The sequence below is a fragment of the Nelumbo nucifera genome, chromosome 7, assembly GCF_055504915.1.
Source record: "Nelumbo nucifera cultivar China Antique chromosome 7, China Antique-T2T, whole genome shotgun sequence".
NCBI classification, from domain to species: domain Eukaryota; kingdom Viridiplantae; phylum Streptophyta; class Magnoliopsida; order Proteales; family Nelumbonaceae; genus Nelumbo; species Nelumbo nucifera.
In genome coordinates this window covers 15,279,073-15,293,736 of record NC_142655.1, presented here as the reverse complement: position 1 = coordinate 15,293,736, position 14,664 = coordinate 15,279,073, and the positions used below count along the sequence as shown (strand labels likewise).

The window sequence follows — 14,664 nt, the reverse complement described above, 5'->3', positions numbered from 1 at the left end:
GCCTTAAGCCCAAGTTTTAGGGTCAACCCTCTCAGCCTATTTTTTCTCCAAACCTTACCACCTCTACCCCTATCTCATTTTATTGTTTTTGCCAAAAAGGCAAAAGGGATAAGTAATTATGTGTGTGTCCTTCCTCCCTCCCTCACTCTAGTTAGGGATGGCTATTTCGCGGGAATTTTCGGGTATTCGACCCTAATAGGACCCGTCCCGACCCTAATAGGACCCGTTTATCAAAACCCTATAGGGTTTGGGAATTTAGAACAAAACCCTATAAGGTTTGGGACGGGTTTGGGTTTTGACTTTAGGGTATCCGATAACCAATACTCGGGATGCATAAATGTGAACCTATTATATTATATATCATGCACAAATTTATAAATTTTAAGTACTATGATAATTATTCTATTATTAATATTTTATTTGTATAAATTTCTTGGGATTAAAATCATTATTTGATGTAAATTTGGATTTGAGAGATTGTTTATTTTATTTAATTATAAGATGCTAATTTTAAATATTATTTCTTTTAATTTTTAGTTGGATTTGTTAATCATATACATGTATTGATTCTTTTGATGAACACAAAAGTTAATAAAATCATTTTATTTCATTAAATAACACAAAAGGTGAGATGCCTTAGTGGCTAAAAGTATTGTTAATAGATTTGACTTTATTATTAATTGATTTGGGTTCAAGTCACACTATAAGCTTTAAGAATTTTTTTTTTGTAGACAACCTTTGGTCAAAGGGTTTAACGGGTGGGACGGGTTTAACAGGTTTGGGACGGGACATGTTTGGGATATTGAGAGGATAAGTTAGACGGGTTTGCAATCAATGATACATAGGCGGGCTCGGGAATGGGTAGGGCAATTTGCACGGGTACCCTACCTGTTGCCATTCCTACTCAACTTGTGTTGTTCAAGTTGCAAATCCCTACAATATAATTAACTTAATATAACTTTTTCATTACCATAAGCCAAAAAAAAGTTATAATAACTTGCCTTGCCCCCACCCCCACCCCCCTCACCCCCCAAAATAAAGAAAATTCCTGGCCTTGCCACTTGATGTATCTAAGTTTTCTTAAGTTGAGAAGAAGAAAACAATAAAGACACATTCACAAAAATGATTCTAAGATCTGAATATCCATCAGCAATACAAAGAGCCTAAAATTGAACATGCATAATTTTGCTAGAAGAATGTATTATACTATATACAAAGTAAAAATGTTAAGTTGGAAACATTCTATAAAACATTACCACTACCAATGCTTAGACTTTCAACAATTGCATTGCAACATCACAACTAAGGGGAAACGAACACCCGTTTTTCTCTTAAAGTTAAAAGATTCCTCTTAAGAGGTAAGGTGGTGCTTGACATCTGATGTCTGATGCCTGAAATATATGCTTTTCAGATGCAATGCTTATTTGGTGTTGCATTTGAAATATGATTTGAAAATTTTTTCAGATATGAAATTTTAAGATTCAGGCCCGTCACTTGATGCGTTTTTGATGTGGCATAAAGTCAAAAAATACCCCTATCCCATTCGATCTCTCTCTCTCTCTATTATCTTCTTGACACTGCTGTTGTAACAATCAACAACGATGGTTCTCTCTCACTCTCCCCCCTATCTTCCCACCACTGCCGCTACAACTTGCAACGGCGACGATTCTCTCTCTCTCTCTCAAGAGGTAAATAATAATAATAATAATAATAATAATAATAATAATAATAATAATAATAATAGTAATAATAATAATAATAATAATAATAATAATAATAATAATAATAATAACAACAACAACAACAATAATAATTAGTTATTAATTACTAATTATTAATTATTAATTATTTTAATATTCTTACAGTCATTAATTATTTTTTAATTTTAATGATTTCTAAATAGTAGTTGTAGGGGTAAAATAGTAAAATCAATGAATTTCAGGTGGTAAAGGGTTGATCAAACACAAACAAACTTATGGATTCATAGCCTCTAAAAAGTAGAAAAGCACCTATGCTTCTTTGATTTCAGACACAAATAATATCTTTTTAACTTTTCATAATTTAGATTTCAGATTTATCAAACGCCGCCTAAGAGTTAAAAGGAAATGAACAAGCTCTTCGGTGGCGTTTGATAACACTTTTCAGACCTCTGAAATATAGAAATGTTGCTCTTCAGACGTCAGAGGTGTTTGAAGGTATATCTGAATTTGAATCTGAAAATTATTTTTAGATCTAAAAATAATATGACTTGGGCAAGGCGCTGAATGCATTCAGATGTGTTTCAGACCTGGCTCAAAGTCCAAAATACCCTTAAAAACATGCTTGCATTTCTTCCTCTCATCGTTCATCTTCTCCACTTGACGCAGCGGCGAACTAGCGACAACAAGTGACTCCTTCGATGAACTAGCGACGGCGAGTTCCGACCTTCTTTCTCTCTCTCTCTCTCTTCTTTCTTCTTCTTCTTCTTCGGCGAACCAACGTCGATGACTCCTCTGTTGCAAGTGACTTCGGCGAACCAACGGCAGCGACTCCTCCGCTGCAAGTGACTTCGGCAAACCAGCGGCGACAAGTGTCTTAAGCAAGTGACTCCTTCGCTGTAATTCTCACCATCCACGAACTCCTTCAACAAGTGAGTTCGACGAACCAGCAGCGACAAGTGTCTTAAGCAAGTGACTCCTCTGCTTCAATTCTCATTGCTGCAACTCCTCCGTCATTTATGGACGCCGCTACAACTCTTGTCGTCCATTGTTTTTTTTCTTATTTTAATAAATTATTTTTTAATTTTATAATTTATTCATATTATTCAATATTATTTTGAACCTAATAATTTATTTTATGAAATAGTACAAGTTGAACTCAAAATTACCAAATAGTCTAATTTAGGAGTAAAACAGTAAAAATAGTGAATTTCAGATGTTGAAGGTTTGATCCAACTCAAACAACCTTCTTTATTTAGTCTCTAAAAATTCAAAAACAATTATGTCTCTTTTAAGATTCCAGACACTTTTAATATCTTTTTAACTTTTTACGCTTCAGATTTGTCAAACGATACCTTGGTCTAGAAGGAGTACTAATGCAAATATGTAGAGCACATAGCCTTGTATATATATACACGAAAGGGGTTGTCTCCCCTTTTGCCACATGGCATTAATTTAATTACTCATTGAATTTTTAATTTTTATTATTAATCATTATCATTACTAACGATTATATGGCATTTATTTAATTACTAATTAAATTTATTGATTATAATTACTAACGATTATAATGGCAGTAATTCAAATCCATTATAATTACTAAAGATTCTTCAAAATTCTCAAATTACAAAAAATAAACATAAGAAATTTTATATATTTTATCTGCCCCCGATTTTTGGGTTGATGGTTTGACCGTTTGCTTCGAATAAATGGCCCATTTTGACAACAAAAATTATAGGCAAAAACTTATGGAACCGTTCCGGTCATCGATTTTCATGTTGACGGTTCGACCTTCCGGTTCAAATGGACAACTCGTTCTAACAACAAAAATTACGGGCAAAATTACTAACAGTTATAATGGCAGTAATTCAAATCCATTATAATTACTAAAGATTCTTCAAAATTCTCAAATTACAAGAAACAAACATAAGAAACTTTGTATATCTTATTTGCCACCAGTTTTTGGGTCGATGGTTCGACTGTCCAGTTCGAATGGACGACCAATTTTGACAACAAAAATTACAGGCAAAAAATTATGGAACCGTTCTTGTCACCAGTTTCCGGGTCGATGGTTTGACTGTCCGGTTCAAACGGGTGACCCATTCTGACAACAAAAATTATAGGCAAAAAAGTGTTTGAGGTCCATTAAGTAGTATCATATGTGTTATGTCATTTGAGCATGTGACACATACGACCCGAAAATGGAACCATTCTAGCCATTAGTTTTTGGGTTGGCGGTTTGATTGTCCGGTTCGAACGAACGACCCGTTTTGACAACAAAAATTAAAAGAATAAAAAAGGCCAAAACCATTGAACAGGTCAACGGGTTAACAGTTTGACCGCTCGAGTCAATGGGTTGTTGATTGATTCAATGATTTTTTGCCAAGGGCTGGGATTGGGGTAAAATGAAACCGGTTGCCTAGACGGTTACCAATTAAAAATAAATAAAAAAACGGCGGTTCAACCGTCTAGTTCGAACAGATGACCTGTTTTGGCAACAAAAATTACAGGCAAAAAATTGAGTGTGTGAGGTCCATTAAGCAATATCATATGTGTTATGTCATTCGAGCGTGTGACTCATATGACTCAAAAATAGAACCGTTTTGGCCACCGGTTTTCGAGTTGATGGTTTGAACATCCAATTCGAATGGACGACCCGTTTTGACAACAAAAATTTTAAAAATAAAAATGGCAAAAAACCATCGAACGGGTTCACGGGTCGATGGTTCGATAGTCCAGGTCAATGGGTCATTACTTGATTCAACGGTTTTTGGCTAGGGACTAAGATTGGGATAAAACATAACCGACTACCTCGATGATTCCCAATTAAAAGTAAAAATGGCAAAAAACCATTGAAAAGGTTAACGGGTTGGCAGTTCGACAACCTGGGTCAATGGGTCATTGACCGATTCAACGATTTTTGGCTAGGGACCGGGATTGGGGTAAAACGAAACCGATTGCCTGGACAGTTCCCAGGCTGAAATGTCCATCCGTCCGGGTCAACGACGGTTCAATAACCATGGTTTTTTATGCTTTTGGATTTTCACTATTCAAAGGTTTCTTTTACTATGGGCTTTATTCGAGTGTGTGTGGTATGTTTTTTTTTTTTCATTTTCTGCTTTTGTTATTTTTTTGTTTTTTTTCCATGTGTGGTATGTTACTATGGGCTTTATTCATTTTCTGCTTTTGGATTTTCACTATTCAAAGGTTTCTTTTACTATGGTTATCATTTTCAAAATTTTAAAGAAATTTTTTTGAGAAAAAGAAATATTAAAATATGTATTATAGCTCAAGATTATAAATCTAAGCAATCCCCTCAAGAGAAAAGTGAATATAATATTTGCTAAAGAAAGTCAAGGTTATGCGTTATCACTTGCTTTAATTGAGTGCTTTAAAGATGCCACTAAAAGAAAGTTTGATAGAGAATTAGGGCTGTCAATGGGTCGGGTTTGGGTTAGTACCAGCTAGAATCGGAACCAATCCGATAGAAAAGTTTGAAGGTTTTGAACCAAATTGGACCCGATGAGGTCTGTATTTCTAAGACCCAAAACTTAACTAATCGGTTATCAGGATAATGGAGTATGACCGGATGGACCTGATTATAATAAATAAATAAATGCATTTAATATATATATATATTAAATAAATATATATATATATATTAAATAAATAAATATATATTATATTATATGTAATTATATTTAATTTATTTTATATATTATGTATTATATGAATATAACTGGAGCAGGTCTGGATCGGTTCCGGACGGGATGGAACTGGTTCCGAACCAATAATAATCAGAATGTTATGTCAGAACCCAGAACCGATCCGTAGGTTTCAGTTCTTGAAACCAGAAGTCCAGAACCGCCCTAATCAGTTCGGGTCAATTGGATCGGATCCGACACATATAATCCGTGAGCGGTATATGTTGCGTTTATAGAAATAAATTTGGGTGGATTTCTTTTGATTTCACTGTCCGATTAAATCTGGGAAAATAAAATTCGATTTATTGACGAAAGAGAGAGCCTGAAAGTCTGAAAGGCTGAATTGTCTCTTTTATTATAAGGGTTATATTGAAATACCGAATCGATTAATTTGGTTAATCGGATTTTCAGTACGGTTATTCGGTTCGGTTCGATTTTTCTGGAAACCCTATTTGATGCAATCGTAGGGTTAGGGTTTCACTTTATTGTTTAAGAGGGTTGAAGCAGCCGCAGAAGCCCTTTCGGAGTTCGGTTGGTTTGGGGACTAAGACACATCGTGCTGCAGTTTCATATCATTCGCAGCAGATCAGTCATGGTAGCTTATTCTGTGTTTATCTTCTTTGTTCTTCGTATATGATTCTTCAAATCTTCTTATTCAGCTTTCCAATTTTCTTTCTATCTTTTAGGTGAAGTATTCCAGGGAACCGGACAACCCTACCAAGTGTAAGCATTCAAAAGCCATTTTCTCTGGTTTTCTAGTTGCTTTCAAAGTACTATTGAACTGCAAAATGCTTTCATTAAGTCATTTTACGTTGCACCCTCACACTCTAAAGTTTTTTACTTCATATTCTTGTCGCTTGTAAATTTTATTCGCTGGAAATGCAATTTGTCCAGGTTTCGATTGTTTTTAATTCATGTTTTCTGATTCGTTTCTTGACATTCATCTTGCAGCTTGTAAGGCCAGGGGCTCGGATCTGAGAGTTCATTTCAAGGTGTGTTGATCTGAACTTGTTGTCATGTCTCTTCTTTTCTTTTGTTGATGTGAACTTTGATATGATTCTCCGTCATTGTTTTTATTTGCTTACCAAAACAAAGTCATGGTTTTGTTTGCAATACTAGCGTCGTTATTGTTATATTTGTAAACATATGGAAATGAATTGTGGGTCTTAGCTTATTATCTGGGGTTATAGGAAAACTGGTTATTATTTTTCACCATTGGTTCTCTTTTGATGGTTCCTACAGTGACATGATTCAATATCCAATTGGTGATGACATGTTGCTAGAGTCCGAAAGGCCAAAAGTATAAATGGGATGATTGTATCTATTTGTTGTAGGATTAAAACTTTTATTTCTCAACGTTTTCTTATCTTGCAAGAGATAGTTGGAATGTGTTGTTTGACTATCTCTTTAACTTATAATTTGGATGGTTGAGTGTCTGGATGTATGAGAACGTGAGGGTATTTTTTCATGGTCGATGGAGTTGTATCTATACTTATGTAGTATTAGACTATTAGCATTTTCTTCTCCTTATTTGATTTTCAACTGTTATGCTGATAAATTGTCATACTTATTTAGTTAATGAATCCTTTTGCTAGAAATTACTGCTGACACTGGTGTTAAGGATTGGTTTATACACCTGATGATAAAAGCAGGGTTCTGTTGCCCATGTGAACGGATCTCTCGTAAACTTCAGGGAAATTATTTACATTGTTATTGGGTGAACCGCTGTTTATATCTTTCATGACAGAAGGTTCAGTAAATGATGGTACATTATAGACACTATTTGATACTTTGTTGGTGATTTTTGATTGTTCATCTATTAACTTTTAATTAGGATGATTGACATTGAATCGCTGGATTTATAAGTACGTTTGCTCTGCTGATTGAACTGCATGAGGGTATTTTTCTTATGACTGATGGAGTTGTAGGAATTACTTCTGACGCTGGCATTGAGAATTGATTTCGCATTGTATTGATTTATACACCTGATGATAAAAGCAGGGTCCTGTTGCCCATTTGAATGAATCTCTCGTAAACTTCAGGGTTCCGAAGGTTCAGTAAATGATGTTACACTATGACACTATATGATGCTTTGTTGGCGATTCTTTCATTTGTTCTGAACTAGTGCTAATGTGGTAGCATATAAATTGCACACGGTGTTTTTGCATCAATAGGGGTTCTAACATGCCCTTCCTCAGAAAAATGTTTTAAATGACCATATAATGGTACAATATCTTTGTTGAAACCCTGAAAATAAGCAGCAACTAAGGCCATGCTTGGTTTGCTGGGCAAGAATGGGCAAGAATGCATGAGAAAGAATGGGCAACTAAGGCCTAAGTTTCAACTCATCTCTCTTGCGGAGAACGAGAATCAGCACCCCCAAGCCTCTGAAAGTGTGAAAACAACAGATCAATAAACCAGTTTTTCCCTTTTTCTGATTTTGGTAATCTGAATTCTGAATGATAAAAGCTCCTGCCTTGAAATTTTATGGCATCTCTCCATTAAAATGCGTATTTTCAAACGGTCATAATTCAAGAGTTTTAAATTGCAGTTAGTGGTTAATATGAGACCAAAATAAACCAATGATATGTTTAGTTCTCTTTCATTTACATTTTTTTGGCAATAAAATAAAAATTATTAAAAAGAAAAAGAGAATGATACAAGGAAGGTAACCAGAGATCACCCTATATAAAAAAAGAGAAAATCCACCCCACCCACCCCTCCTTAGCAGAAAACAATCAACCCAGAAAAAACATCAAAATTTTAATCTAAATACTGAATCAGAAACTGGGCTAGCCCAACTCAATGTCAAACATAATTTGCAAAACTAGAAGCCTAGAATATAAATTTATATAGTATGGTTTCAAGTCAGATCAGGTGTAGACAATTTTGGTTACATTGAGCTAATAACAAAAATTTGAACTATATGTCAGTTCAGGTTTCTATTTGACTTGTATACCCAGAATTCTTCCCAAATACAGTTGGACGTGACATTTGGAGAATAGGCTTCTTTCTGAGACTGCCAATTTAGGTAGGCAGCTGATACAAAAAAGATCACTTTATTAATGAACACATTCTTTGGAGGGGATTGAAAGAGGAGGGAGATGCACAATTGATGTTAGATATTGCTTCTTTTAATTTTTTTTTTAATATTTTCGTGATGAAACAATGTGCAAAAGCTTCTAAAGTTTTTTGTCATTTTCCATAGTGTTATTGATGTTGGGCCCACATGATTCCATGATAAATATTTGCTATTGAGTGTTGTATGTATACTATATGTTATTATTTTTAATATGGAAAAAATGAATGAGAATGAAATTTGTTATCTAACAGGTTACCGATTTTACTATCATTCTTGCTGCAAAAAAAGATCATTTTTTAGGAAAAAGCGTTTGGTCCATAGCAATATTTTCTCATTTTTCCTATTTTTATTCATTCTTTTCCATCTTAAAATTTCATCTTGGGTAAGAATGAGAAAGAATGGGAGCTGAACCAAACATGACCTAAATTAATGATGATAATCAGCTATTTGAAGGGAGAGTTGGTTTTGGTCATGATTTCATTTTTGTTTCAACAAATTAAAATAAATGCATTTTCCTTTGATGTGTTTTAGTAATCTTTGCTAGGGCCAACACTGCATGCGTGTTCATCCTTTTGCATTTGTCGTGTTTTATTTTCAATTTTTTGATTCTATCAAATTGAAAATCTTAAATTCATGCTCTATTCTTTGCCATCTCAGAACACTAGAGAGACTGCCCATGCAATTAGGAAGTTGCCTTTGGCCAAGGCTAAAAGGTATTTGGAGGATGTGTTGGCCCACAAGCAAGCCATTCCATTCCAACGCTTCTGTGGGGGTGTTGGTCGAACTGCTCAAGCAAAGAACCGTCATCCAAATGGACAGGGACGTTGGCCTGTTAAGTCTGCCAGATTCATTCTGGATTTGCTTAAGAATGCTGAGAGTAATGCAGATGTATGTTTGATTCTAGCTGGTTATTGATTTTGTCTTCTTTTTCAAATTTTTAGTTAACTATCTAAATTCTAATGTCACCCTTTCTTTTCCAGGTGAAAGGTTTGGATGTGGATTCATTATATATTTCCCACATCCAGGTGAACCAGGCTCAGAAACAGAGGCGCCGCACTTACCGAGCTCATGGGAGAATCAACCGTGAGTTTGTTGAATTGTTATTAAATGCTACCATCTTTTAACTTTGGTCAGTGGCTTTTAAATGTGACTGTTGTTTTGTATGGCAGCCTACATGTCTTCTCCTTGCCACATTGAGTTGATCTTGTCCGAAAAGGAAGAAGCTGTAAAGAAAGAGGTAACTACTATTATTGGTTTATTAGAAGAACAAGAGCATTAGTGAAAGGAATAGGGAAAGAATAGTGTGGTTTGTTGCGTCTTAATAGGACTACCATTGTATTTAATTATTTTCCTGTTTTTGGATCTTTTTGTTTTGCAGCCTGAGACTCAGTTAGCTCCAAGGAAACCCAACAAGGCTCAAGCTCTAAGAAGTGCTTCTTGAGCAGAGCGGTAAAGGGGTTCGTTGCTGAAGGATGTGACTAATCGTTTCAACTTCACTTTAAAGGACATCTTTTGTTTCTTGTGGATCAAATTTTGTTATTTAGAGGCATTGAGAACTTTTGTTATTAAACAAACTTTGCTGGTTTGGTTGCTTAAATGGAATTTTGGACCATGATGAAATAGTTAAATATTAAATGATCAGTAAAAAGTGGGGCGATCGTTTTACCCATAATTCATGGTTGCTCAAGAATATTATTCTGGTACTTAGGAATGGTAATGAGGCGTGGCGGGTAGCCACTCCCCATCCCTGTCCCCGTCCCTGCTAACGATGACAAGGTTTTCACATCCTTGTCCCAATGGCATCCCCATTTTTCATGATATTTTATAATATTAATCATTTTTTTGTTTTTTATTTTATTTAATAGAATAAAAATAAAATAATTAAAATTTACTATCATAGTTATTCAATAATATTTTTAAAAATATTAATATATAGATGTACGTGTACATGTATAACATATTCATATATATGTATATATACATATATACATTAATGGGGATTCCACTGGGCAGGGATTGGGGTCCTTGTGGGGTGGGGAGTGTTCTCCCTGGCCCTTCTAACAGGATGAAAATTTTCCCATCCCCGACCCTGTGGGGGTGGGGGAATCATCCCCATCCTTGCCCATTTTGGGAGATCTCCACTGAGATTGGGGAAATTGGGAAAATTGCCGTATGTATTTGGTAAGTCAATCTGATCAAGAGACTATCCCCTTTAAATCCAGATCTAGTCTTTTTTGTGCAAGAAATTGAGATGGGAATAGTTGCTCAGTCAACCACTTGCCTAATTTGGTCTAAACCCTTGTTTGTGATGTTTCCATCTTTTGTAAATCCGTATATATTAAGGCCATGTTTGGGAGTGCTTAAGTTAAACAAGTGCTTAGGCCTTGTTTGAGAACACTTCAAAGAAGTACTTTAACAAGTACTTCTTTGAAGTACTTATTTTAAGACATGGGACCATACATTAAGTGGTTTTTAAGTACTAATGGGCGTTTGGTAAAAAAGTGGGGAAGTACTTTTTTTTTTTTTAAAAGTACTTTAAAAAACTAACTTCAAGTTAGCTTTTTTTATGTACATCTTGAAGTACTCCAAAAAAAGGATGAACTAGTCCCTAAAAAATTTTTATAATGCCTAAAATACCCTTGTACCCAAAAAGCACTATTCATCATCTTCTTCCCCTTGACATTAACACAACGTTTACTTTCATTCTTCCTCTCTCATTCTCTCTTACCTATCCTGATTATCCCCCTCTCTTTCCTAATGCGATAAAAGGAGATTTTCTTTCTGTTCATCGTCTTCTTGAATCGATGTGACAGGAGATTTCATTGAACTTGACTTCAGATTCTCAAATTCCTACCAATGGCAGAGGATGATCCCGAGGTGGACAGAAATGAAGTGGGCTCTCCATCGAATTCTTTTATTCGGTGATGAAACTTCCACGCTGGGTTATTGCAGAAATGAAGGGGGAATCCCGCTGTTGCAACACCTCTATTATCGTCAACAATGGCGATGAACTATGACTTAATCGACAAGAAAAGAGGACGGATAGGGAACAAGAAGAGAGGGAAAGATGGAGAGAATGGGATAATAGAATGAAATTAGAGGGAGAAAGGGAACTGGTCACCGCTGTCGTTCGGGTGTCAAAGAACCGAAAGAGAGACATTCAGTCGCTGCTGGTTCTCTTATGGAGAGGAAGATGAACAATATCTTGTTCGTGGTTCGGTGGTTATAGAAGAACAAAAACGAAAGAGAAGAAGAAGAAGAAAAGGAGAGATAGAGAGAGGGGGAGAGAAAGACTAAGGAGAGGTTGTCGATGCTCTCTGTCGCTCGAAGGGAGAATAGGGGAGTTGCAGCGGCGATAGCCTCCCCCCTATTCATCGTCTTATTATTATTATTGTTAATATTAGTTATTATTGTTTATAATAATAATAATAATAATTGTTATTATTATGATTATGATTATTTTTATTGTTAATATTAGTTATTATTATTATTTATAATTATTACTTTTTATTATTATGATTATTTATTATTATTATTATTGTTGTTGTTGTTGTTGTTGTTGTTATTATTATTATTATTATTATTATTATTATTATTATTAATTGGATCCACATGACAGTCCACGTGGACCATCAATTGAAATGTATAGTATAACATGTGAAAGCATTGTATATATGTATGAGTGAAGTGAGGGATAAAATTGTCATTTGTGTCAATATAAGCACTTATGGGGAAAGTAGCTTACCAAACATTCCCACCCCAATAAGTATTTAAAAACATAATAAGTGATTTGAAAAGTGGGTTACCAAGCAGCCTTAAGTGATTGTTAAAATAAGTACTTCTAAGAAGTACTTGTGAAATAATTACTTTTTTTAACAAGTACTTAATCATCAAACAGGGCCTTATTTAAATAAGCACTTATTTGCATTTGGCACCCAACTTTTTCAAGTGCTTATTTTAACTTATTTTATATTGGGCGTTTGGTAATCTTTTTCTCTAATAAGCACTTAAATAAGCATTTGTGACTATTGTGTCTTTCATTTTATTTTAAAATCTTAAAATATACATTTTGAAATCACTCTTATTAAATTACTTTTATAAACACTTTTATGAAAATGTTTTTACAAAAACACTTTTGTGAAAGTAATTTTATAAAAATACTTTTATGAAAGTACTTTTATAAAAGTGCTTTTATGAAAGTACTTTTATAAAAGTTCTTTTATGAAAGTACTTTTATAAAAGTGCTTTTATGAAAGCATTTTTATGAAATAATTTTTATAAAGGTATTTTTATGAAAGCATTTTTACAAAAGCACTTTTATATAAGTATTTTTACAAAAACACTTTTATGTACTTTTATAAAAGTGCTTTCATAAAGGTATTGTATAAAAGTACTTTTACTTTTATAAATTGCTTTCTTAAAAGTACTTTCATAAAAGTACTTTTGTAAAAATACTTTCATAAAAATGCTTTCATAAAAGTAGTTTTATAAAAGTGATTTCATAAAAATGTTTTCTTAAAAGTACTTTTATAAAATTCAACTAGGGATAATTTTATAAGTGGTATTTTAAAATTCAAGTAGGGATAATTTTGGAAGAAAAAAATTGAACATGTATAAGTACTTAAAAAAAGTTGCAAATTTGGGCTTAAAAAATAAGCCATTATTTTTAAAATAAGCACTTATTTCAGACTTAATTCCCAAATACCAATAAGATAATAAGTACTTAATGGCCCAAATAAGCACTAGGGATGTCTGAAAGGAGTGTTTTAAAAGAAGTGGATTGGAATTAGGTTTACTCTTTTGGTAGGGTGTGACTTTTTTGAAGTGGGTCGGTTTGGGTGAAGTTACTGTTGAGAGTGGGCCCATGTTGAGTTATTTGTTGTATGCTGGGTTGATTTGGGAGAGGCAATGAAGGTCTGTTGGTGGGTGGGTGTGGTGGTGTTTTGTTTTTTTGTTTTTTGTTTTCCTTTCAGTGATTTCTCATCGCCTGGTGTTGTAAAGTTCAAAATATTGATACAACCACTGATAGGGGTATATCGGCCTGTACTGAGGCTTGTTTTTCCTCTTTTAGTTTTTTAATCTGATTCAGAAGGATCGGTTTAAGACCTACTTACCCCTTGGACCATGGTCTGACCCGAAACATCCATTGTAGGGTCATATCGGAAAACTCTTGATACGTATCGAAACTTTCAACCATGATTGTATCTTGAATATGATGAATTTTCTTTTTTATTTATTCTCAAAACAAATAAATGGGTAAATTAACCAAGGTGAGTTAACTAAGGTGATTCATCCCCTGGTGAGATGGAATTCTTCTTCCACCCAGCCAGCTTTTTAGAGAACCTATCCACCAAGGCTACCGCTAGATTCCAAAACACTAAGGATCTATGGTTGCCACCAAGAGGTAGACCAAAATACATAACCAGCCATTGTTGCAATGTTGAACAACCCAAAAAATCAGCTTATCTTTGTACCACTCCCTCCGCCAAATTTGTACCTGCCAAACAGCTCTTACCTAGGTATTTACCTGCATATACCATCCAGATTCGGTCCCCTCTTCCAACTTTCCTTATATAATTCTAAGAAGTACCTCAAAAAAATAATTCTAAGTACCTCACTGTGCCCTCCTTGATATTCTACTCCACCACGAACCTCCTAATTGAGTTTTTTCTTCTTCTAGAGTTTTCAATCATGTGGAAGAAGTTGGTATTCTAAGAAGTAAGCTTACCCCTTCTTCCCTCTGAAGAAGGGGCCTTCTCATGGAGGCACAAGCACGTAATTAAGGAGATAAAAGAAATCATGAAGGAATTAAGGGCTACTGTTACATGGGTATCAAGATCTTCAAATGGACTAGGAGATGGTTTAAAAAATCAGGCGGCATTAAGAAATCGGATGTTTTGAGGACATATACCCCAAAGGGAGGAAGATGTAAAGGATCCTAGATGAGGTGGTTAACCAAGGCTAACAACCACCTTTGAGGAATTACCTGATGATGTGTGAAACAACTTTGTAATACTCTTTTCTGTATCTTTATCAATAAAACTCAGAACATTTTTATTGAAAGATAATTGAAAACTATTATTTATCAAAAAAAAAAAAAACTCCTAAGGCATGCTGCTTAGCTTTCATGGTTAGGAATCCATAGATTACTCAAGGGATTCCCTTATACTTCTTTTTCTAT

At 34.5% G+C, this 14,664-nt stretch overlaps 1 protein-coding gene and 1 non-coding gene across 2 annotated transcripts; both read left to right on the top strand.

Annotated features, from left to right (window-relative positions):
• The first annotated feature begins 5,874 nt into the window (after positions 1-5,874).
• On the top strand, positions 5,875-10,155 carry LOC104607767 (large ribosomal subunit protein uL22y-like). The gene is made up of 7 exons (XM_010273461.2): positions 5,875-5,996; positions 6,088-6,124; positions 6,353-6,393; positions 9,141-9,371; positions 9,464-9,566; positions 9,653-9,720; positions 9,862-10,155. Exons 1-7 carry the CDS (start codon positions 5,994-5,996, stop codon positions 9,922-9,924), a joined length of 546 nt encoding a protein of 181 aa, XP_010271763.1. The 5' UTR covers positions 5,875-5,993; the 3' UTR covers positions 9,925-10,155.
• On the top strand, positions 7,044-7,174 carry LOC148790206 (small nucleolar RNA snoR74). Its single transcript, XR_016079064.1, has one exon. It is a non-coding gene; the product is annotated as a small nucleolar RNA snoR74 (small nucleolar RNA).
• Positions 10,156-14,664: the final 4,509 nt, after the last annotated feature.